This window comes from Xyrauchen texanus, chromosome 1 (genome assembly GCF_025860055.1).
Source record: "Xyrauchen texanus isolate HMW12.3.18 chromosome 1, RBS_HiC_50CHRs, whole genome shotgun sequence".
NCBI lineage: Eukaryota > Metazoa > Chordata > Actinopteri > Cypriniformes > Catostomidae > Xyrauchen > Xyrauchen texanus.
In genome coordinates this window covers 50071600-50097815 of record NC_068276.1, presented here as the reverse complement: position 1 = coordinate 50097815, position 26216 = coordinate 50071600, and the positions used below count along the sequence as shown (strand labels likewise).

Below are 26216 nucleotides of genomic sequence, written 5' to 3'. Positions count from 1 at the left end.
ATCAGGCTACTTGCAACAAGTGGGATGGCATCCCCTTGCATACCCCCTCAACTCGATCCCTGGAAATAATCATAATTCCATATCTGGTGCTTGAGAATTCATTTTGTAATAGAATTATACATTTTTTATGTGATTTAAATTTTGATTACTAAAATCATGAAAGTACAAAGGAGATGCAACTGAGAAACTTTTTTTCTCAAGAGAAATTTGCTTTCGTTTACTTATCTTCTTTGCATCCCCATCTCTTCTCTTTTACAAAGCAAGCTGCATGTACATGATACTAAGCTAAAGAGGTTGGCAGGCTATCACTGGAATGCTGCTTTTGATAAAACCAGGCAATGCTGGATTAAGAGATCATACCACTTTTTTTCTTCTTTAATTAAAGCAGCTTAGAGAGTTGATCTAATCATTTGCTAAAGACTACCACAATTGTAGGAAGCATTCACCATATGACATCAATTTAAGAATGTTTTCCAAAAGTGCCACTGAAGTGTTTTAGTATTAAAAATTGCCAGAGATAAAAACCATGAATGAAAAGAAACATACAGTCATGCAAAGTGAGTGATTATTATGCTCTCCATCTTTCAGCATTAGAGGATGAACTGGATTTTGCTTTGGGCAAGCAAACACCAGCTTTCCTGAAGAAATGCGTATGTTACATTCGGAAAATCTCCAACTTTGACCGTTTTGCTAAGCTCCCTGAAATGACACGTTACATGGACATTGTGGTGAGCACTGACCACGTGATGAGAAACCAGGAAGCCTATGAACGTCTACTGAAAGTTCGAGATGAGTTCATTCCATTGATAGTGGCAGCATCCAATCTTCGGGTCTACTCATCGGTCACTCACTGTGACATGAAACTTGGCTACTCACAGGAAGTCGAGAGCCACTATGTCGAGGGCCTGTGTAAACAGTTTTATGAAGACATGGTGGATATCATTCAGGCTACTGTCCAACAGAACTTTGACACAGAGACAGACCCTCTTTATGACGAGATTATACAGCATCTGTCACTGTGCAAGACCTTTTCATCCTTTTATGTGTATAAGAGTGAAGCCTTGGACCTCATCCAGGAATACCTGTACCCTTCTAAAGGTGGACGGATAACTCCCCTTGTGGTGTATGGAGGACCCTGTACTGGAAAGACCTTGTTACTTGCTGAGGCTGCAAAACAGGTGAAAAGCATGTGTGTGTGTGTGTGTGTGTGTGTGTGTGTGTGTGTGTGTGTGTGTGTGTGTGTGTGTGTGTGTGTGTGTGTGTGTGTGTGTGTGTGTGTGTGTGTGTGTGTGAGAGAGAGAGAGAGAGAGAGAGAGGGAGGGAGAGAGAGGAAAAGCAAGTGTGGGCATACTGACCTGTTTTTTAAGGCCATCTGGATGTCGGCACATGTTAGATTAATGCGGGATGCCTGTGTTTTGCCTAAAGCTGTTCTTTGCTTCCTTTGATGTAATATCTGATGTCATGCAATGAGATTCGTATTAAAATTAAAGCATTTTGGGCTACTGTTACATTAATATATCCAAAAAAAACAATGTTTGTACATACCTATATATAGTAGGGTTCAAAGGTGTGAGTCCACATTGGAAATCTGGGATTCAAAATATAATTTTGAATAGGGTTTTGTAAATGTTAAACAAAGAAGCATTCTGATTTAAAAAAAAATTAAATGTTAAAGATTCTGTACTATTTCCAGGGCAATAATTAAATAAGTAAATCTGTGACATTGACCAGTTGACCCCTTTGTATGAAAGGTCAGATTTCCTTGCTTCCAATTAAGCACACAACATGTTCTTTGGAACATTCTTAAAACATGCTGAGATAACATGGATCATCAGGTTTTGCAGGTTTTAACTCAAATTGTTATGCTGATCCAAAATTTAAATTAAATTGATTGCCATTTGCAATAAGGTTCTATTCGTTTACATTAGTAAATGCTTTAAGTCGTGGGAACTAATATTGAACAATGTTAAACATATATTAACCTTGGATATATTAACCTTCATTGTAAAATATATTCTTGTCTGTCAGCTTTATCCAATATAATTTAGAGATAGGGGTGTGTATGTCACATGTTGATAGTCAGAATCGTCAGTGTTGATATGTTTGTGGGCAAGGAACAAAGCAGAAAGGTTGGTGTTGACATTTCAGTAACCCATGGCAACCTGCCACAGACCTCAGCCAATAATGTTAGTTCACAGATGATAAGACTGGGGACCTTGACTAACACCTCATCCTTACTCTTGCACAGTCTCTCTCACTGTCCTTCTATCTAACATCCACACTACAAAGACATTCTAAAATATGTATCTATATGGAACTCAAATTCTCTATACACACAATGTAAACAGCCACACACTGCTTTGATAATAAAGTTCATAGTGCATCTCTATCATGCCTATTACTCACTCCTAATGTCTCAGGCTTCCCGTGTCAGTGTAGTAGGGTTTGAACAGTACAAAAAAAATCATGTTACAAGTATGAGCACAGTAGTAATCTGGACACACACATGCACACACATATAATCCTTGGCCAATCACATGCAATAGATGCAGTTGTAGTCCACTAGGAAATGGCAAAGGATTTTATCATTAATGGCCAGCCTCTCCAGACAGGGAGAAATAATATTACATTTTTCTTTGAATCACATCTGGAGGCACTCTTGAACCACAAATATTCAAACTGATTTAGAAAATCCTTGTTACACTCAGGAAAAGTTATCCAGGGCAGACTTTTTGCTGTTGAGTGCATTTGATTATTTGCTGTGTATACTCTTTCATCCCTTTTGGTTTGTCTTCCTCATGCCGTCAAGTTTAGTGTACATTGGATCTATTAAATAATGGATGTCACTCAAGATTTACTTGCTAGAGTCACACTTATGATCGCATTGCTGTAGGTCACAGCAGTTCTTGAATTTTCAGTTTTTATAGCAACAGGACACAAGGTCCTCTTAAGCACAGATAATGATGTATAAAATAGTTGCATATAGCCTATTGCATATGTCTACAAGCTACTTAAATCAAATTACAGTATTATTACTTCAGCACACCTAATTTAGTCTGCATATTCAATAAATGTCCTACATATAAATGAACATGCTGGAAACAATACTATACACTATATGGTAACACTTTACAATAAGGTTCTATTCATTAACATTAGAAAATGCAATAGGTATCGTGGACAAACAATTAACTTTAATTTTTACAGCATTTATATTAGTTATGACGATAATGATACTGCATTAACTTAAAGTATGTCAATCCAACTTTTCTTTAAAAACATTAGTATACTGCATGTTGTAATTAACTAGATTAAGAAGATTAAAATTGAATAAGAAATGTTAAAGATTAACAAGTGCTGTAAAAGTATTTCTCATTGTTGTTTCATGTTAACTAGTGTAGTTAACTATGTTAGTGAATATAGCCTTATTGTAAAGTGTCATCAGATTCAGTATACTGTATATATACTGTATAAATGTGTGTGTGAGTGTGTGTCTGTGTGAGTGTATTTCTGAACTGCTGAACTGCTGATTCATTTTCTTTTGTTTAGGCCTATTCATGGCTACAGAAAGAGATGGGACCAGAAACAGACCCAGTGGTCATTGTCAGATTCATCGGCTCCACTGACATCTCCACTGACCTCCTCACCCTGCTGCAGAGTATCTGTGAACAGATAGCCATCAACTACCAGTGCCTGATCCATTTCTTGCCAAACAAGATTCAGGAGATGAGGGAACTGCTGGTCAATTTGCTAGGGGAGTCATCATTCCACCGACCTCTAGTCATCATTCTGGATGCCATAGAGCAGTTGTCAGGTGTCGATGAGGCACGAAAGCTGTGGTGGCTGCCTGCCCACCTGCCATGCACAGTCCGCATTGTAGTGTCCACCCTGCCCAACAAGCATGGGATACTGCAAAAACTACGTTGCCTGATACATGACGAGGACAGTTATGTTGAAATATTGCAGAGAGATCGCAAAGCTTGCAGCCAGACTCTTAAACAGCAGCTACTGAGCCTCAAAAGGAAGGTGACCTCTGGTCAACAAATATATGTGAATGAGGCAATGGCAAAGTGCACATTGCCCATGTTTGTCAACCTCATCTACCGAGAGGTAGTTCACTGGCGGTCACATAAAGATGTGGATGACAAATCATTGTGTTCTACAGTCCACGAAAGCATTGAGCAGCTTTTCTACTCTATTGAAAACAAGCTTGGTTCACGCTTCATCTTTCAGGCTCTTGGCTACATCACAATGGCACGGGCAGGGCTGACAGAGCTGGAGCTTGAGGACATCTTGTCTTTGGACAACAGTGTCCTTGGGGACATCATGGTGAGCTCTAATCTTAAAAATCCACTGCGTATTTCTTACGATTTCATAGCCCGACTAAAGGAGGAGCTTGAAGGTTACCTGGTGGAGCGTCAAGTCCATAATGTAACACTAATGGTCTGGGCGAATCGCCATCTGCATCTCATAGCACAAAAGCTATACCTCAGTAATGAAGAAGACGTGCATCAAATGCATAGCCTTTTGGCAGAATACTTTCTTGGTGCATGGGCAGGTGGTAGAAAAAAGATATTCCACTGCGACAATAATCATTTTGCCTCACTGAATATCTCTCAACATCAAAACTCTCACCACCAGCAGAGCCTTCATGGTCATGACAAAACTTCTGCTGACAAGCACTCATATGACAGGCAGACACCTGAACAACCCTGGGTGTTCCAGTGTAATTTACTAGAGCCAGACATCTTTTTTGTCAACCACAGAAAAATGACAGAGCTAACATACCACTTGACAAGGAGTGGCCGCACAGATGATCTCATGTATGGTGTCATCATGAACTTCAGTTGGCTCTACACAATGATAAAGATAGGGCAGTTTGACAAGGCATTGTCAGACATTGACCTAGCTTACAGTTGCACACAAGAAAAGGAGCTGAAGTTTCTCGCCACTATGCTTCGCAGTATAAAGCTCAAAGTGACCAAGAATCCAGCATCACTGTCTGCTGAGCTACAACAAAGACTCCTTCCAGTAGTCACATCACTTCCCAAGCTCAGACACCTTCTTCTCGAGTGTGACAAGGATGGTCCTAAATACTGCTCCATTGTGCCACTGCACTCTTCCATGGATGTCACATACAGTCCTGAGAGATTACCACTCTGTTTGAGCTACATGCAAATAGTGGATATTCTACCTACATTAGCACCAAACATAGTCATTGTTGCACTCGAAGACGGTTCCGTCAGCACATGGGATGTTGAGAGTAGACTGCTGCTGAGGCAAATAGACACAGCAAGGTCGGTTGTTCTTGGTATCCGCCTAACCACAGATGAGAAGTATTTAGTTGTGGCCACTACAAAAAACACACTGCTCATTTATGACAACCACAAGTCCTGCTTATTGTCTGAGGTGGATGTGAAAGGATCCAAGCACTGTGGTATCACTGGCGGAGTAGCGTTCATCAATGGATTCACCTTGTCCAGCCACCACGCCTTGGCTTGGCTGGAGGCAAGCAAAGACGTCAATGTGATTGATTTACTCTGTAGCTGGCCGTTGCATCAGTTTCATTGCTGGTACGAGGTAACCTGTGTTCAGTGCTCCCCAGATGGAATGTATGCTTTCTGTGGACAATATCTCAACACGACCACCATATTCCATCTTGGTAGCGGGGACAAGCTTGCTACAATGACTTCGGAATTCTCTGGTGGCTTTGTTAAGTCCATTCTGATTCTAGACATGATCCATCAAATGGTGATGATTGATAATGAGGGAAGTCTCTCTGTGTGGAACACCAAAGACATCACAAACCCAAAGCTAATGGAGGATTATGACTGCCGGGGAGATGAGAGTGAGGTGGTGAGCATAGAGCTCTCCGAGGATCAGCGATCCATCCTTATTTGCAAAGCGAGGAGCATTGAGGTGCTGGACACCAAGATTTGGAAGATGGCAGAGAAGTTCAAGGCCAAGCGTAGTGAGAAGTTTGTGGCAGCCGTTCTCTCAAATAATAGTCAAAGTATTATAGCCTCAATGGAGAACACTTCATCCATATTTGTGTGGAGGAGGGACAGTGGACAGTGCATGGCCAGCTTGATAGAGATATCTGGAGCAATCGTGAAGCTGATCAAATCAACGCACCATAACTTGCTGCTATCGGTGGCCAGCAGTGGCGTACTTTCTGTGTGGGACATTGATATCATAACAGCTATGTCGAACATTGATAAAACAGGGAAACCAATCCAAAGCCTGCAGCTGTCTGGCAGGGAGGACTTTGTGTACACCATGGATGGATCAGAGGTCATCCACAAATGGAACTACAGCACAGGTTTCATTGAGATGGTCTTCAAGCACGAAGGCCTGGTGGAGAACTGTGTTCTGACAACATCTGGTGACCTCATGGTGACATCTGATGATAAAAACAGTCAGTACATCTGGCATACAACCACAGGTGAGAATATATTACGCATCAATGGCCAGAGGATTTCACAGCTTCTCGTCACGCATAATGACCAATTTGTAGTGTCCCTTTGTGAACAGAATGCCTCTCGTGTTTGGAGGCTTGCTACGGGTCACAAGGTGTGCAACATTCTGGTTACCCTCCAGCATGCTCTCATAACTACAGCAAATACGTTCCTTGTTGGCACCAACAAAAACAAGTTGTTGGCCGTTAGCTTGTGGTCAGGAAGCGTATCTAAAAAGTTTATCTGTGATGATGGGATCACAATCATTAACTTCAAATTAATACCTGACAGTCCAGATTATGTGGTCTTCATCACTTCCACAGAGACAGTTTTCATCTGGAGTGTCGCTGATGAGTCTGTGTGTAGGAGAGTGCAGCTACCCAGCAACTTTTTGAAGAACCTGGAAGATTTCGAAATATCACCAAATGGGAAATTGGGGATCGTGTCGAAAGGTGACAAGAACATCAATATCCTAGACCTCCACAGCGGTAAGCTGCGACTGGTCCATGCTGCTGGCATCATATGGCGGCAAAACCTCTCAGGGGATGGACGCTACTTAGTCTACATCTGTTTCCGAAATTGTGATGAGGATGATGATGCGGGTGTGGTTTCAAGTCTCATTGTCATGAGACTGGCAGATGGTAAAAGCATAGGCACCTGTTCTCTCTACAAAACGCCAACCTATCTGTGCCTATCACAGCGAGCACTTAACATCATTGTGGGTTTTGAGGATGGCAGCATCGGCACCTACACAGTAGTGGACCGTGTGGATGCAGCTCTGAAAATCAAGATTGCCACCTCAAACAGCCGCCAAATCATTAACAATGCCTCTCAGAAAGTACGACCCAAGTGTAGCACCAATGCCTTCAAGACCATTGCTGACTGTGTGTGGAGAGAATCCACTGAGGTCTTCTCTCGAGACAGTCCTATCAATGTTTCTGACAGCGGGGAGCCAGAAACCACAACGCCCACAAAAATAACTGAACTGCTGCAATGAGAGTGCCCTCTTTAGGACAATAAGGGCATGGCAGAGCAGGCGAGGTTTGTGAACAGGTAAATACTGTTTACAGCAACTTTGATTCAGCTGCAGAGATCAGTCCTCTGGGTAACACACAGCAACTGACCAATTGCTCTTAAGCTGCACTTAAGCTGCAATCAATCACCTTATTTTCTTATCATTAACTTACTCTTAAAGGGATAGTTCACTTCAAAATGAAACAAATCATATGACTTTCTTAAATGGAACACAAAAGGAGATTTTTGGCAGTATTTTGGTCTCAGTCACCATTCACTTTCATGTTTTTTTTTCTCCATACAATGAAAGTGAATGTTGAATGAGACTAACATTCTGCTTAACATCTCCATTTGTAATCTAGAGAAGAAAGTCATACAGGTTTGGAACAAATGAGGGTGAGTAAATGATGACATAAAATTAATTCATTGGTGACCTGGCCCTTTAAATGCGTAAGTTGAATTCGGTATAATTTAAATGAACACATTCATTAAAATAAAATGTTATTCATTGCAAAAGCCAATCCAATGGGCTTTACAATATGTTCTTCCTTATTATGTGTATGTATGCCAATGTGGCCATATAGTTTAGATTTTCTATTAGTTTTTGACCAATCAAGCCATAATGTCACTTTATATAGAAGCATAGCGAAATGTAATATATTTGTAGCCATATAGAAGTTGCTGCCATTTATTTTATTTTTTTCTAAATGTTCATGTTTCTTAATGTCCTCTGGTACTGTACCTAAAAGGAAACATACATATGTACTTTGGTTTCTGCAGTCTGTGCAACTACATAAAATGTTATGTTGTGCTAAATGCAATCAAAGTGAGTGCCTGGATTTTAATATTTCCTGTCTTGCAGAAACTGATGAAGACAAAATTGCAGGGAATTAAAAAAAAAAAAATACCTTGATACAAATATTAATTATTACAATAAACATGATCAGCAGACAATGCATAATTTGATTAATTTGGAATAAACAGTTCACTATTACATTAAAAATATGTTTTTAATTTTTTTTTATTCATGTATTCATAGTCTGGAGTCATAAAGAGCTTCTCGGTAAATTCAGGATGCGTTCCAATCTTTCTCTGACCGAAGTGGCATGGAATTCGTCGTTTGGTATTTGCACTAAATGCCATACATTTGAGAGACAGTATTAAATCCATTCTATATACAGTATATACACAAACAGTACTGTGTAAAAGTTTTAGGCAAAACGTTTTATATATATATATATATATATATAACATAGCAGGAAGTAAGCCGGTAAATTAAAGTGTTATTTTATAACCTCAGTGAAAGAATACAAACTTGATACTGATACTGAGAAGGTCATCTTCTGACTCCACTGAATCCAAGAGATTATGACTATTTATGCTTCACTTTAAAGAACGTGTAATTAATTGTATCAAAATAAGGACAGTACAGCTGTACCAAGCAACAAATATTGAGTATTGACTGGAGGACTAAACCACTACTGAGGATTTATGTGCAGCATCTCGCCAGGAGTAGCTACGCCTTAAAGAGTTGGGTCATCTTATCGTATACAAACGTGTATGTGTAATTGTTAGCTCATGTTCTTTATGAGGTAATGATTGAATGTGTGCTAGAGAAAACAGATACTTTGTATTTTCATGTTATAGATAACTTAAATATATTTCTGAATAGACTTAATGTTATCATAAACAAGGTTGATTTATGAATAGCTTATACAGTATATTCTCAAATATGGTTGCCAAGACAGTGTTGGGTGGTTGCACTTTACAGTATTATAAACGGGTTGTTCACCAAGGTTGACTTTGAATAGGTGTGTCACAAATGCTAACTATATGATTTTTGCTTTCAGTTATGGGTGTTCTCTGGCATATTGCAGAAGAAAGTAGTTTCAACAAAATGATCAGCCATGCCCCATTTAGACTATTTTCTCCATAACTCAAGGGCTATTCCATCAAATTGTATGTTTACCTCTGGAAATACTGAGACAAAGGCCCATTTACAACCAACAACCTGTAGCAATATTCAGGAGTGTTTAACTTCTCCCTTCAAGTGTTTCAAACCCATAGATATCGTACAATATTTGTCAAAGTTTATATTTTTATTTTTATTTTTTTATTATTAGGTTTGTTTAATTTCTATTTGTTTTTAGAATGTTAAATTGTGTTGTTTGTGACCTACTTTCTGATTCTTTGGTGTTTTTCTAGTGTAACTATGAAAAAAAACGTCTCGGTTACTGATGTAACATTCGTTCCCTGATGGAAAGAACGAGACGTTGTGTCGATGAGTTGACACTAGGGGTCGCTCCTGCGGAGCCCAGACATCTCTGTTCTTGAGAAAAGGCCAATGGAAATTGGCGTGTGGAATTTGCATGCCACTCCCCCGAACATACGGGTGTAAAAGGAATGACGCTGCAAACACACATCGCACTGAGGAGCCGAGCCAAAGACCCGGCCATTTCAGTGGTTGGTTCAGTGTTGTGGCAAGAAGGACACAACGTCTCGTTCCTTCCATCAGGGAACGGAGGTTACATCAGTAACCGAGACGTTCCCTATCTGTCACTCACTCGACGTTGTGTCGATGAGTTGACACTAGGGGTCCCAATGGAAAACGCCACAAAAGCTGAACTGAGTTATGCAGACTGGCGTTGCGAGATGGGCAGACCTCTGTGTGCCTCGTAGCCAGCGTAGCAAGCCATCGCATAACTACCCCCAACACACTGGCAGGCATGAAGCGGTCCCCTGCACCTAGGGGAACAGTTAACTGCTCAGGAGTATAAGGACTGGCTGGCCCAGCCATGGCCTTCTCTCTATTGTTCTCCCCAAAAGGAACAAAATAGTTTGGCTTGGGAGCCCTGGGGGGGGGGGGTTTAGGTGGAATACAACACACGGTCTTTACCGGTTAGGAGCGGAAGCACATTGTGTGGAGCAGCATCATGGTAGATCCTACCAAAGGGGAGAGGAGTTACTACAAACACGGCGACCAAGGACAGAGGGCCCTCTGCCCAAGGAAGACGCGGTTTACCGGCAAGGAAACCATTTTGCGGAATATACATCACACGGGGTTGCCTAGGGGGACAACCAGCACATGTGGAACACTTAACTCAGTACGGGGGCCTGGTGAAGCCCATACTGGGGCGGCAGCGAGTCTCTCCGAAGACTCAACGGCCACTAGGCTAGGGAGGAAGAACGTCCAGGGTTCACACTTCTTGCGAACGCAACTGGGGAAAGAGCGCACGTCTTCGCCTCAAGGGAGGGGAAAGGCACTTTGCACAAGTGATACACACGGCCAGCTGACCCTAACTTACCTGTTTGTGTCACCTGATAACACACAGGACGAAACTGGCTCAACTATGAGGTTATTATACCTTGCAAAGAGGTTAGGTGGGCGATCCCAGTGGGCGATCCTCTGTTTGAAGACAGCGCTTCCCTTCTGCTGTCCACCGAAGCAGACAAAGAGCTGCTCGGAGATTCTAAAGCTCTGCGTGCGATCCATAGTGGGCAATGGGAGGATTCTGGGGAAGCGAACAGGTCTACCTGTGCTTGGCCGAATCGACTCCAGATCAGCTGGACCGCCTGAGGGTGGAGCTTCCACTCTCCCCTGGGCGTAACCTGCTGCAACAGCGCGTCTGCTGTGCTGTTGAGGTGGCCCGGGATATGACATACGGCGAGAGCGTAGGCCGCCTTGGCAGTTGATATACGCTACCGTAGCTGTGTTGTCCGTCCAGAGCAACACGTGCTTGCCCCGGATCAATGCCAATAGCCTCCTCGGGGCAAGTAGTACCACCAGCAACTCGAAGCAGTTGATGTGCCAATGCAGTCATGGTCCGATCCAAGGGCCGGCAACTGAGTGCCCATTGCATACGGTGCCCCAGCTCCATTGGGAGGCATCTGTTGTAACCACAACGTGCATGGGGACCCGGCATAGGGGAACTCCTGCTGTAGGAATGCTAGGTCTGACCAGGGGCTGAGAATGCGGCAACAAGCCTGTGTGGCAAGGACGCGGTGTGTGCCGTGGCGCCATGCTCATCTCTAAACTCGCAGCTGCCCGGGCAAGCATGGCCGTCAGCTCCGCGTCAGCCTGCGACTGAGCTGCCGCACCCGAGGGTGGGAGTCCAGCCAAGTCAGACATGACGAACCCGCTCTCCGATGCCGCGTTCGAAAGCTCATCATCGTCAGGCGCTCGAACGAGATCGCAGGTCCGCCGTGAAACGAACCAGTAACCTCGCCCCAGCACTCGGTTGGAGCATACGAGCGTGACGGGGAGTGGGAGGTCCATGGGGAATACCCGGCGGAGAGGCTCCCACTGAGGTCCCCATATCGCCCCCAGTGCTAACCGACCCCACCTCATACCCGTAGGTAGAAGGACCGAATCGGGGAGCCGCTGGGTTGGCTTGCGCTCTTCCGTTTGCGCCACTCTTTTAGAGAAATATTACTCTTTTTGTGTATTTTATATATATAAACAAAGTTATTCACTCTGTGAACATTTTTCTGCTGCTGAAGTGCCCAGGGGTGTGCAACGTACAACGTAGTGTGCGAGGGGAAGAACCTCTGGAATTCAGCTCTGTGACTTGCTCGCTCGACTCCGAAGAAGATATCTGTGTGTTTGCAGCGTCACTCCTTTTTGGTATGTCCGGGGGAGTGGCATGCAAAGTACACACGACCATTTCCATTGGCCTTTTCTCAAGATCAGAGATGTCTGGGCTCCGCAGGAGCAACCCTTAGTGCCAACTCATCGACACAAGGTCGAGTGAGTGACAGATAGGGAACATGCATTATCTTTGCTAAGATATTGAGGAAGTCCATCTCTATTACAGGGACGCAAACTCAAAAGAGATGAAAAATGTGAGAAAATCATAGCAGGTGTTCCAGATGTTGATTTTCAGTTGATTTTTTTGTTGTAGTTAAAGCGTTTGATGCATTTAAAGCTTTTTTTAGTGGTTAAGCTTAAAATAACACGTTGAAGTGATTTTAATAAGGAAAAGTTTTTAAATGTTGCCGAAGAATTTGGGCAAATTACCTTCAGAAAAGCTGACTTTAGCTGAAAGCTGAGTAGTCCCTATTATATTGGAATGCCAATTTTAGAATATATTTGAATGTGTCAGTATGAGCGCAATTGAACAGTACATTATATGTTATGTAACTTGAATGAATTTTAACAACATACATGTTTGCAAAACATAGTTCACATATTGGTATTGAATGTGTTTATTGTATTATTTGTATTGTCAAAATTGAAATCCCTGTTTAGAGATTGATATATTTTCATAAATGATGTACTTACATTTTGTTACAAAGTTGTTTAAGTATTCTGGGGAAAAAATAACTAGCAGAAAATGTGTCTGAAAGCAATATGACTTAGTGTGTATGCATTGTTTGTATGGAACATTTTAATGTAATAAAATGCTTGTCTTTCTGCCTCTTAAATTTGCCTCCTAAATTTAATTACTTTCCTTTGGGTATATCAGTTTTTAATTTTTTTTTTTAAACATAGTGCTTACAAAAGTGCTTATTTAAAATAAAAATTCAAGAAATCCAGAAATGACCACTAGAAATCCTACATGGCACAACCAGAAAGTGAGACATTGAAAGTTCTGGTTGCTAATCATTTTGCTCCCCTGTATATACCATACATGGTATGCAGACGAGTGTGTTAAATAATTGTCAAACACTGGGCAGGTGCAGTATGATGTCAACATGACAATTCCTGCTTGCACACACCTGAATTCTCTCATAATTGTGCAGTAGTGCAGGCACCAACACAAAAAACACTACAGTAAACAAACAAACGCTCAGGGCAGGAATGGTAGGATGTGGTCTCTATGGAAACTGTAGAACCCTCAGTGGCATCAGTCCTCTGTTGTGGTGACTGTGGAACTGGCATATCAGCATTATGCATTAGGAGGAAAAAATGCATTCCCTTTTCACGTAAAATCATTACAGCATAGTCACTCTTATTCATCTCTCATTAGGAAGTCACTGAGCTGTAACTGAACTATTGTCATCAAATAGTCAATATTTGCACTACTAAATATACCATGTTTGTTCTGATCATCCCTCTGTTTATTTCTTTTTTCATTTCCTGGTATGATCTCTTTCCTAGTACAAGCAATTATTTCAACACTTTCCAATGAAACAATGAGGAACTTTTAATGATCTTCCCATTTAATCTTACTGTGAAATAAGTCGTAAATAAAAATACTTCTTATTGCTGGCAATGCTCAGGTGTGCAGAGATTTTTTTTTCCAATGGCGCCAGAGTAAACAACACGCTTTGATAATATCTGGCATTCCAAAATTTCAAAAGCTCTAGAACGGCAACAACAGCAACAACTTCTGGAAAGTTGAATGCAAAACAGGTTTGTGTTGGATTTGTGCTGCACTAATATTCTCTATGGAAATGACCAATGCCTCTTAACCAGGAGACCAGGGCCCATGAGAGGACCTCCAGATGACTTAAAATATATATATATATATATATATATATATATATATATATATATATATATATATATATATATATATATATATATATTGGACAACAGGGGCCTTGGAGTTAAAAAGGTTTACTTAGGCTATGTCTACATTCATCTGGATACATTTGAAAACGTTTTCATTTCAAAATGCTCCATCCACATGGCGTTTTCACTGAAACTTATGAAAACGCTTAAATCATGTGACTGTGAAAATCCCTGTTGCATGTACGGTCTGAAACCAATCAATTGTCCTTCGTATTCTGTCACCGGACACCAATTCCAAGTAAACTTCCCTTCGCCTTTGAAGGAATGCCATGTAATGGTTGAACTAAGTAACATTTCTCTTTTAACAACGCTATCAAAGTGAGTATCAAATACAAAAGCGCAGCTATAACACGGGCCGCCATCTTGATTGTTTTGGTTGGATAGATCACATGACTACGTTAATACATCATAATTTTCAGATATATCCGTTTTCACAGTCCACACTACAACACGAAAACAGCATTTTCAAATACCCCGCCTCAGTGTGCACAAGAGGCCAATATGGAGAGAAAAACTAAAACGTATTAGTGTAGACAAGGCATTATACCAAAGTTTTAGTCTCCTGACTGGGCCCAAGAGAGAGAGGGTGTACATAGATTGTATTTATTTCCAAGCCCCATGAATTTAAGTAATGGCCCTGCTTCCAGGCATTTTATTTAGATCACATCACAATCATTTAATGGGATTGAGGTCAGGACATGATTTTAACTTACACTATGTATTTTTGTTAGAGTGATTCTCTTCTGTCATTCATTATGTCACGTTTTTTCCAGATTAGACAAGTGCCATGCCTGTTATCAAGCACATCCAGTAGTAGCAAATACTGTGTTAGCATGCCGAGTTTTGATTTGCACAAAATAAAATTAAAAAGTTTGTCACATCTATGCTACAGAATATACAGATTTTGCTCTTATGGAAAGATATTGATACTTTTATTCACCAACGTGGCATTCAACTGATCACAATTTATAGTCAGGACATTAATAACGTGAAAAAATACTATTACAATTTGAAAGAAATGTTCAGATCTTCTTAAACTAATTGAAAGAGTTCTCATCAAAACATCAGCAAGTGCAGCAATGTCAGCTTTGCAGATCCTTGGTATTATAGCTGTCATTTTGGCCAGGTACTCAGGTGACATTTCACCCCATGCTTCCTGTTGCACTTGCCATATGTGGCTTTCTTGTCGAGCACTTCTCACCCACCTTACATTAATTCCATAAAAGCTCAATGAGGTTAAGATCATAACACTCTTTTCCAATTATTTGTTGTCCAATGTCTGTATTTCTTTGCCCACTCCAAACTGATGTATATGAAACTGGTGTTGAGCCAGTAGAATTCAATGAAGCTGTCAGCTGAGGACACGTGAGGCATCTGTTTCTCAAACTAGAGACTCTGATGTACTTATCCTCTTGCTTAGTTGTACATCTGGCCTTCCACATCTCTTTCTGTCCTTGTTAGAACCAGTTATCCTTTGTCTTTGAAGACTGTAGTGTACACCTTTGTATGAAATATTCAGTTTTTTGGCAATTTCAAGCATTGTATAGCCTTCATTCCTCAAAACAATAACTTACTGATGAGTTCCTAGAGAAAGATGTACTTGTTTTTGTCATTTATTTACCTAATATGGACCTTAAGACATGCCAATCTATTGCATACTGTGGTAACTCAAAAACAAACACAAAGACAACGTTAAGCTTCATTTAATGAACCAAATAGCTTTCAACTGTGTTTGAAATAATGGCAAGTGATTTTCTAGTACCAAATAAGCAATTTAGCTTGATTACTCAAGGATAAGGTGTTGGAGTGATGGCTGCTGGAAATGGGGCCTGTCTTGATTTCATAATTATTTTTTTATTTTTTTAAATAGTAATGGTGCTGTTTTTTTACATCAGTAATGTCCTGACTATACTTTGTGATCAGTTGAATGCCACTTTGGTGAATTAAAGTACCAATTTCCTTCCGATACAGCAAAATCTGTACATTATTCCAAACTTGTAGCCACCAGTGTAATTCCAGTAATACTGTAGAACATCCAGGGGATCTTGAGCAAAAGATATCTTCATGCAGCTTTCAGTGATTTTTTTTTCTTTTTTTTTCTGGTTGCCTCATGATTGCCATTTGTAAAATAAAGTAAAAATACAACTAAGAAAAGCCTTTATAGCTTGATACCAATTCAAGAGGTCACTATCCTAAATGTTCACAAACTTTTCCCATCAATAATCTTGAGTGTTTGAATCCTTTGAGGATTAGATGAGTTTGTGAAAGGTGTGGAGCATTTACCTACGGTGTACACTAAGTCCTTTCATGTTGTATCCCAGAATTATTTTAAGGTACAGCTCATCAGAGAAAAATATTATCTTGGTATATTTGGCACAAGTGTTAGCTTAAATAGTAATGTATGTATACAATAAATTAAAACATTAGTTAAAAAAAAGTGTTTAAAAAGTAATTTGGTCCTGTAAATAAATACAAAGATGGATTGACTAATGGGTAGAAACGTCTCGGGTTACATGTGTAACCCTTGTTTCCTGAAAACCCAATGTGAGATGCTGCGCATTGCTAAGCGCTTTGGGGATCAATCCTACATGTTTGTGACCAGCTGAAATATGTGTGTCAATGAATGTGTGTCAACGTCAATGAATATTGACTGGAATGTATAGCCTCGGTTGGTGTAATCATTGGATGCACCTGACGAATGGTGGAGTGAGCCCTGACACCAACTGGCGAAGCTTGACCGCGCACTTATAGGCCAGGGCAATAGCATCCCTCACCCAATGTGACATAGTCTGCTTGGTAGCAGCCGCCCCCCTATTGCGGCCCCCATAGCAGACAAATAATTGCCTTGACTTACGCCACTGGCTAGTGCGGTGTACATAAGTCTGAAGGGCACGGACTGGGCAGAGTCCGTGAAGTCTTTCCTGCTCCGGCGTTAAAAATGGCGGGGAGCAGAAGGCTTCCAGAGTGACAGAATGTAGTGTCGAAAAAGGCACCATAGGAAGGTAGTCAGGTTGAGGATGCAGAATAGCTTTGGCCATACCTGGGGAAAATTCTAAACAGGCCGGCAAAACAGACAGAGCCTGTAGATCCCCAATCCTCTGAAGATAGGTAATCGCCATAAGAAAGACCATCTTGAGAGTCAGAAGTCTGTCAGATGCTGACTCTAGAGGTTCAAAGGGGGTCTCAGCTAGACCCTCCAGGACTATTGCTAAGTCCCATGAAGGAGTTCTGGTCCTAACAGGAGCCCTCAGTCACATGGCTCCTCAAATGAAGCGAGCGAGAAGAGGATGCCTCCCCAAAGGCACCCCATCCATCAAGGCGTGGCAAGCCGAAATGGCGGCCACATAAACCCTGAGAGTAGCGGGGCATATGCCTGCTGACAGTTTTTCCTGCAGAAAGTCCAGAACTGAAACAATTTGGCAGTTGACTGGATCTGCACCATGTGAACTGCACCACTTTTCGAAGACACCCATTTATTGGTTTAGATTCTTCTTGTAGAGGGAGCCCTAGCACTAAGAATGGTCTCGATATCCTCAGGTGTCAGCTCTGTGTCCCTCAGTTGGTACCCTTCAGGGGCCAAACATGAAGTTTCCACAATTCGGGCCGGGGATGAAATATCGTCCCATGTGTCTGAGACAGAAGGTCCCTCCTGTCCGGAATCGCCCAAGGCGAGCCGTCGAGGAGAGATATCAGCTCTGAGAACCAAATCCTGTTCGGCCAGTGAGGCGCTATCAGTAAGAGGCAAGACCATTGCTGGCGAACTCTGGCCAAGACTCCCGGGAGCAGAGAAACCAGGGGAAATGCATACAGACACACTCTGGGCCATGTATGCACCATCGTGTCCAGACCCAGTGGGGCTGGGTGACTCAGGTAGAAGTAGAGGAGACATTGTGCTGTTCATAGAGGCGAAGAGGTCCTCTTCTACCCTGTAAAATCTCACCCAGATTTGTTCCACTGTCTAGGGGTGGAGTTTCCACTCACCCGTCGGTATTTTCTGTCTGGACAGTAAATCTGCTCCCACATATGGGCATCCAGGGATATAAACTGCCCTGAGTGACAGGGGCTTGCCCTGGGCCCCAAGGAGAATCCGACGTGCCAGAAATTTAGCTGACGTGAACGTGGACCTCCTTGATGGTTTATGTAAGAGACTACCACTGTATTGCCCACCCGTACCAACACATGGTAGTCTCTGGAGGAAGTATTTCAGGGCCAGAAATACAGCCATCAACTCGAGACAGTTACTGTGATAACTGAGCTGACGACCCTCCCATCCCCTTGAGCTGGACGACCACTTAAGACTGCTACCCAGCCCGTCAGGGAGGAGTCTGTCGTTAGCAGCCTGCGACGACGAGACGCACCTAGAATGGGACCCAAGGTAAGAAACCGGGGTCTGAACCACATAGCAAGGGAACGAAGCACGCGGCACGTAACCCTTATTTGCCCTAGGGGACTAGCCCTTGGATGAAATCCCCTGGCTTTTAGCCACAGCTGAAACGGTCTCATATGGAGCAGGCCCAAAGGGATCACCGTGGACACAGATGCCATGAGACCTAGTATTTGTTGATACTGGAGAACAGTGCAACCTTGACCTAGCCTGAGTTTGCTCAGGGTGTTCTGAATGGACGTGATACGAGCGGGAGACAACTGTGCCTGCATCGTGATCGAATTCCATATAACCCCCAGAAAGGTGATTCCCCAGGTGGGAGAGAGAACGCTCTTTGATGTTGAGTCTCAGACCAAGAGAAACCAGATGAGCTAAGACAATATCCCTGTGCTGAACTGCCAGTTCTTGGAGCTGCGCTAAGATCAGCCAGTCATCTATGTAATTCAGAATGTGGATGCCCCAGAGTCGCGAAGGAGCCAGTGCTGCATCCATGCATTTCGTGAATGTGCGGGGTGATAGGGCTAGGCAGAATGGAAGAACCTGATACTGGAAGGCTTCGTCCCCGAAAACGAACAGTTTGGTACTGTTGAGCTCCAAACCTAAGACTGCCGTGCTGGGACGTGGGTCGTTTATTGTCGTATTGCGTGCATGTAAGTAAATTGGGAGGGACAATTGGATGTCGGAGTGATTTTGGGTGCGGCCGTCCTTGATGTTTCTCCGAGCAAGGTACCCACATCTGGTAGCAGGTAAGGAGGCCAGCAGTCCGGATTTAAGGTATTTAAAATTTATGAATTAATGTTTGACTGGTTGGAATTTATTTTTTCCGGGGTGCAGGGTCTGGTTGGGAGTATTAACCAGTGGCCCCCGGCGCTTGTAATTTGTGTGTGCGTGTGATTCAGTGGGGGTATGAGGGCAGGTTATTTTCCTAATTTCCATGCCTTCTCTACTGACGACAGTTATGTATTTAGCCTGATTGATATCCATGGTATGTACTTTTGTTATTTTGTTTTGGTGTGTATTTATTATGAGGTATTTATGAATTTTTGTGTGTTGGATATGTACTGAATTGCTGTGTATTGGGTGTTTACATGAATCATGAATTTAATGCAAGCGGGATAAAAGGGCTTTGAAGCTTTTGCTGAATATTAATTGGTATGTTGATGTGTTTGCATTTTAAAAGCCTGTAAATTTATGGTTGAACATCTAAACAATTTAAGGCTCTTAATGTCTCATGCATGTATTATGATGGTTCTTAACCTGCTGCTCCCTACAGTGTTTTAGATTTAAGACCTTTTTGTATAAATAAAATTGTTATATATAATTTAACCAAGCATGGGGCAGTGAAGCATTTTTCTTGGTTGCTGATGCCCACACCAAATTAATGGTCCAGTAAAGAACCTGTATATGAGTCTTTATTCTGACTTTTGTTCTGTTACAAACACATGTAAGAGAGTAAAAAGTGTGTCACAGTCGACACCCTAACCATGCAGCCTATGCTCACAACATATTGTTAATTTTACGCATGAAGTTTTGAAGGCTTATTGTCAATGGACAGCGTAACCTATTTTCAGATTAAAACAGTTGAATGCTTTCTAACATACTAAATAAACACACTGAAGTTGAAAAACTGTCCACGCAGGTATGAATTGTGATCTATAGCAGTGGTGGACAAATGGAAATATTCCTTCATGTGGTGACATTTCAAATGAAGCTATTAGCTATTCAAGTCAAGTATGACTGAATCAACATTTAAGGGTCAAATCAGGCAGAAATACCTTAAAGGTATAGTTCACCCAAAAATGTAAATTCTGTCATAATTCACTAGCCATTATGTTGTTTCAAACACATAATCTTCCATCTTATGGAGTTTTGTGTTTCTTGCCACAGTCGCCTTTGGTTTGCTCTCTGGCACAATCTACAATCAAGTTTTTTTTATCAAATCACACAATGATGACTTTAAGACATTACAGACATAACAGCCTTATTTTCTGTTAAATATTCTATAAAGCGGAAACACTTTCCAATAAGGTTCAATTTGTTAACATTAGTTATTACATGGCTTTCTGGAATACTCAATTCTTATTGGTCAATGGCACCATCCAGCAGTTAGATATTGCTCTGTAGCAACCGCACATCCGGGGGATAAGACGTATCAGACTGCTCATCCAGGTTCTGCGAACTGTCTCTCCTGATTCTTGGCTCACTGTGCGATCTCTACAAATAAGCAAATTAAATAATTTCAACACAAAATCAATGTTTCAGGTCCATTAATTTGTTTATTTGGCTAATAGTCTTGTAATATGCAGAATAATGAGGAGTCAGACAGTAATTTTCACTAAAGTCTGAGACAGTCAATCCGCACATCTTATCACGTCACTTGTTGACTGCGTTCTCGTGGAGACCTAGCGCATGTGGAGGCTCGCGCTATTCTTAATGGAATCCAAGCACAACTCACCACGGGCTCCACCGATAACACATTATAGCGACCACAAGAAGGTTAACCCAATGTGACTCTGTGCACCCTAGCAACCAGGCCAATTGGTTGCTTAGGAAGCCTGACTGGAGTCACTCAGCACGCCCCTGTTGTTCATTGTTAGTTCATTTTAGTTCATAGTGCATTAACTAATGTTAACAAATATAACTTGTGATTTAAATGTATTAGTAATTTAGTATGTGTTGAACAACATTAACTAAGATTAATAAATGTTGTAAACATTGTTCATTGTTAAATCATATTGTTGTTAACTAATGTTAACAAATGGAACATTATTTGAAGCACTATTCAATTAAAAATGACTTGAATTGAATATATAAGGGTATGTTAGCCAGAATGTTACCCCTAGTTAATTTCCATTGTATGGGGGGGGAATGCTATTAAAGTGATGGCAGCTGGGCTATCATCCAACCTAAAATCCCTTTTTGTGTTCCATGGAAGAAAGTCATTCTGATTTGTAACAATATATAGGCGTGTAAATCATGACAGAATTGTCCTTTTGGGGGGAGCTATTCCTTTCAGGTAGCCTAAGAGCACCTTTTATTGAGCAATGTGTTGTTATACACAAAGTGCAATATTAGTTTCCCCCAATTCATTGTAATGCACCTGCTAAGACTCTCTAATACCTCGGCTGTGTTAGTTCGTCTGAGCATTAGTTATATGTGGTGGTGTAATTAATGCCCTGCGTTCCAATGGTTTAAGTGTTTCCCGGTCCGCTGAGTTTTACTGATTCCTTGTCACATGGTTTGTCATTATCGTGCCGAGTACAGGAACTTCTCTGGACTGCCATTTGAAATTCAGATAGACGTGTCGAGGAGGCATGAGTGAACAGAGTCACGGGGGACCTTTCCGTACTCGGAAGCAGTAACGCAAGTAGGGATAGAAGTAAACATATCCTATGAGGAGGAAACGGGCTGCTATGCGTGTGCGACGTATTTCGGTCATGGAAGACGTTTTTGGAACACTTAATTCTTGGGATCGCTTCTGTTTTAAAAATGAAGAGAGAAACTACGAATTGGGAAAATAAATGAACACACCGGAGTTATCCGTGAAATTTGAGCCCCTTTGGCAAACAACTGCCACACCTTCATCATCAGTGTAACAGGTAAAGGTTTAAAGCCTATTTTGTATTATCTTACCCGGTGCACTCTTACATATGATTAAATGATAATTATTTGATTATTTAAACTCGGCTCTTGATGTGATTAAAGTTATGTGTTATTCACCTGTTGCGCAGAGCTCGAGACAGAGTATCATGGATTAAAGGGTTAAAAGGATACATCTTCAGAACAGATAAACAAAATAACAAAGTCTTCAGAATAAGTTACTAAAAAAATTCAGAGTTAGTCAAATCGGATGTTTAGTTATTTTTTGTGATCTTAAATGGGTTGAATCGTACTTTTAGTTACTGTGAAAACATGGTAGAAGAAGAAACAGGGTTGTAGTTTGTCAGGTGCAGGTGTGTAGGTAGGTCGTTTGTAAAGGGTATATTGGTATACAATGGTAAATTGTAAGGGTATATAAGGTTTACGAAATACAGTATGTATGAGAGTATGTACATACAATGTCACTCTCTATTGTTGAGTGATTGGGTGAAATGTCCTGGTCATGATTAACCTTAAATTAATGTACAAATATGAATTCATATTTTACACACTCACACACACACACACACACACACACACACACACACACATATTCCATTGACTTTTATCCCCCCCCAATTCTCATAAGATTATTAGCATAATTATTCTCACTACAAACCTGGATGTTTTACTTTTGCTATTCCCATTATTGTTTTGCTATATCCCCCCAATTCTTATTACCGTAATGAGATTATTACTGTAATTTTCACAACATGCCTGGACGATTTCACTGCTCTATTCCCATTGTTTCAATGATGATTCTCACTATCGTAATGCAATGAGGATTTATTTACTGTATTAGTTTACTCTATTTACAGTAAAAAAAAAAAAATGCTGTTGTACAATGACTTCGAAATTAAAATCAGTGAAAAAGGCAGCACCAAGGAAGTACTACATTGTGGCATTATTTGTGACATTATTTTCAGGATAGGGCTACCTACACACATTTAACACCCAATTCTCATTAATGTAATGTGTCCAGATATTTTACTCTATATTCCCATTGTTTTCAATGATGATTCTCGTTAAGATGACGTAATATTTTTTTACTGTATTACTGTAAAAAAAAGATGCTGTTGAATGATGATTTTTAAATTGAAATCAGTGGAAAAAGATGTTAAAAAGAAGGTAAAAGGAAGCATTACCAAGGAAGTACTACTGTGAAACATAAATACGAATAAAAATAAAATAAATTCACATTGCAGAAATGGGAATATCATAATGACCATCTTCTTTTACATTGTGGTAATGAGAATTGGTGGGTAAAATGTGTGTAACTGTCATGAAAATAATGTCACAATGTAAAAAAAGATGAATGGCCTTAAAAATAGACTTAAATTATGTAAATTATGATTTCCTATTTGTTTCTTTTGATTTTGAAGTAGAATACGACCAGGACAATTTTGTGACAGGTGAGAATAACCCTGTAGCTGGCAGTGATGAAAAGGAATAGGAGCATACAGTGTTTGAGGTTTTGATGCCTTTAGTATACTGCTTATGATATAAACATTTATTTGTAGTAGCCTAGAATACATGACTTGCGCATAAACTGTAGTAGGGTGAATTAGGGTAATTCTGCATTTTCGACTTACGCAATTTACTGTAGTTAAACAGTAGGCGAGCAATTCAGACCAACAAATGAGGATTTATCACATAACTTCCAAGCTAGAATTTGATAATATTGTGATGGAGCAAGAAACATAGCCAATACATTGCGCCAATTTGTCCATCAATACCCAGTGTCCTAGATTTCTGAAAGTATACTCTAAAGTATAATTTACATATTTTTTTTTTCAAGTAGAATAGTCAGTCTCTTTACAGCAGGCTTTTATTTTTACAGTAGCTGTGAGGGGGGCTGAGCTGGTTTATGCAGTTTGCCTAAGTGTTTACTGTCAGAGTCATTGTTGATTTTAGAGCGAGGCCTGTTTGTGCTGAGTAAGGTGTGGCTAGAGGTGCCCTGTGATGGGCCACTGGGCTTCACGCTCTGTCAGGCTGTGGGATTCTACCATGACATTTTCACTACTAGTGTGCACACAGGCCAGCCTATATTATACATTTGAGCATGACGTTGTATAGCACAAAGCAGTTCTTTTTTCTGTGGTTCATTAATCACGTATTTAATGTCTCTTTCTCTTTTCCATTAGCCGTTCCCTATTTTGTTAGCATAGCTCTGTTAAGGGCAGCACATCAACACCTAAAAGTAAAAAGGGTGATTTTTAGTAACCCCCGCATATTGTGAAGACAGTATAGGAAGTATATGTGTATGTGGGAAGTATGTGGTGGTGGTGGTGGCGTAGTGGGCTAAAGCATTGAACTGGTAAAGTTTGTCGGTTCGATCCCCACATCCACCACCATTGTGTCCTTGAGCAAGGCACTCCAGGTTGCTCCTGGGATTGTCCCTGTAATAAGGGCACTGTAAGTCGCTTTGGATAAAAGCGTCTGCCAAATGCATAAATGTAAACGTAAGTACACAGATCACCAAGGGCCTGTGTTTGAATGCCTCCTCCCTCGCATGTGATCCAATGACTGTGGATCTCTGATCGTGAAAACTAGTGTTGCGAAGATTGCGATTGCAGTCCACGCAATACCACTGAATATCATGAAGACCTTGGAGAGAAAAAAATCTGTTCCCTTTGTGCTGGAGTTTATTTTTATACTGCAGTGAAAATCTGCATGAATGGAAAATGTTCATTTGTTGATCTCTGCTTATTCATCGTTGCAATGCAGTAGTATTGTTCAAAATCTCCTACAACTTTTAACACTTATGTAACAGGGTTAAAATAAGCAAGGAGGACGCAGGAACCGGCTGAACAGTCAAAGTAATATTTAATTTCAACAAAAAGACACAAATGCACACATGACATCCGCGTGTGGCTCTCTTTCTCTCAAACTGCTGCATTTATACCTCTCCTCGGCTGATTAGCCCCATTGGGGGCCGGGCGTGCATAGTCACTGCCCTGCCCCTCCCTCCCTCCTCGTCACAACTTAATTGTGTTTGTATGCTAAAAGGGATAGTTCACCCAAAATTGAAAATTCTTCCATCATTTACTCTCACTTATGCCATACCAGATGTGTATGACTTTCTTTCTAAAGCAGAACACAAATATTTTAAGAAGAATATCTCAGCTTTGAAGGTCCATATAATGCAAGTGAATGGTGATCAGTTAAATCCATATCATCAGAAGCAATAATAGGTGTGGGTGAGGAACATATAAAAATGTAAGTCCTTTTTTACTCTAAATCTCCACTTTAACTTTCACTTTCAGATGTAAAAGTTAAACTAAAGATGTAAAAGTTAGTTAAATCCAAGCTATGGATTTAACCACTGTAGTCTTATGCATTACTTTGATTTTTGGCGCTACAAAGGACTGATCACCATTCACATGTATTATATGGACCTTCAAAGCTGAGATATTCTTCTAAAAATCTTTGTGTTCTGCTGAAGAAAGAAAGTCATACACATCTGTTAAATGATGGAAGAATTGATTAAAAGATCAACAAATGAACATGTTCCATTCATGCAGATTTTCACTGCAGTGGATCTGAAAGTCACATGGGGTGCCTGTTAAGTTTTACTTTCACATCTAAAAGTGAAAGTTAAAGATTTAGAGTAAAAAGGACTTAAAAATGGTTCTGTTTCTCAACCACACTTATTATATTGCTTCTGAAGATGGATTTAAACACTCATTTTGGTTTTCTTTTATGTTTCCTTTATATGATTTTTGGAGCTACAAAGGTCTGACTGCCATTTTGTTTGCATTGTATGGACCTACAGCGCTAAAATATTTTTATAAAAATCTTTGTGTTTTGCTGAAGATAGAAAGTCATTCACATCTGTGATGGCATGTGAGTGAGTAGATAAGATAATTAAAAATATTTGGGGAGCTATCCCTTTAAACTTATTATTTATTTATTTATTATTATTTATATTTATTTTTTCAAATTTAGAACCGGAATATGAAATGCAACTGCCTTGTGGCTAATGTTCTTCCTATTGTTGAAAACCCTTGTTGCGAACCTGTCTAGGGTGAAGCCGCAACATAAAACTGGAACACAAAAATAAATGTCTTTTTTACAAACACCACAGTGGAAGCAACAACTTCAAGGGTGAGCATAAGCCAAAACAACAGACAAAAGCCCAACTAACTCCTGATAAACAACTAAATGAGAGGAAAAAAGGATATATAAAAGAAAATGGCACCCA

At 40.7% G+C, this 26216-nt stretch overlaps 2 protein-coding genes across 2 annotated transcripts in view; both read left to right on the top strand.

Moving 5' to 3' along the window:
- Positions 1-10314, top strand: part of LOC127649403 (NACHT and WD repeat domain-containing protein 2-like) — an 82721-nt gene extending 72407 nt beyond the window's left edge. Inside the window, exons 7-9 of the mRNA XM_052134511.1 lie at positions 589-1178; positions 3550-7511; positions 9323-10314. Of these exons, the coding sequence (XP_051990471.1) occupies positions 589-1178; positions 3550-7455 (4496 nt within the window). The 3' untranslated portion in view covers positions 7456-7511; positions 9323-10314. The remainder of the gene's footprint in view (positions 1-588; positions 1179-3549; positions 7512-9322) is intronic.
- An 11370-nt stretch (positions 10315-21684) lies between these two features.
- The window catches only part of LOC127649874 (uncharacterized), a 30041-nt gene continuing 25509 nt past the window's right edge, over positions 21685-26216 (top strand). Inside the window, exon 1 of the mRNA XM_052135105.1 lies at positions 21685-21972. The gene's annotated coding sequence lies outside the window, so the exon portion shown is untranslated. The remainder of the gene's footprint in view (positions 21973-26216) is intronic.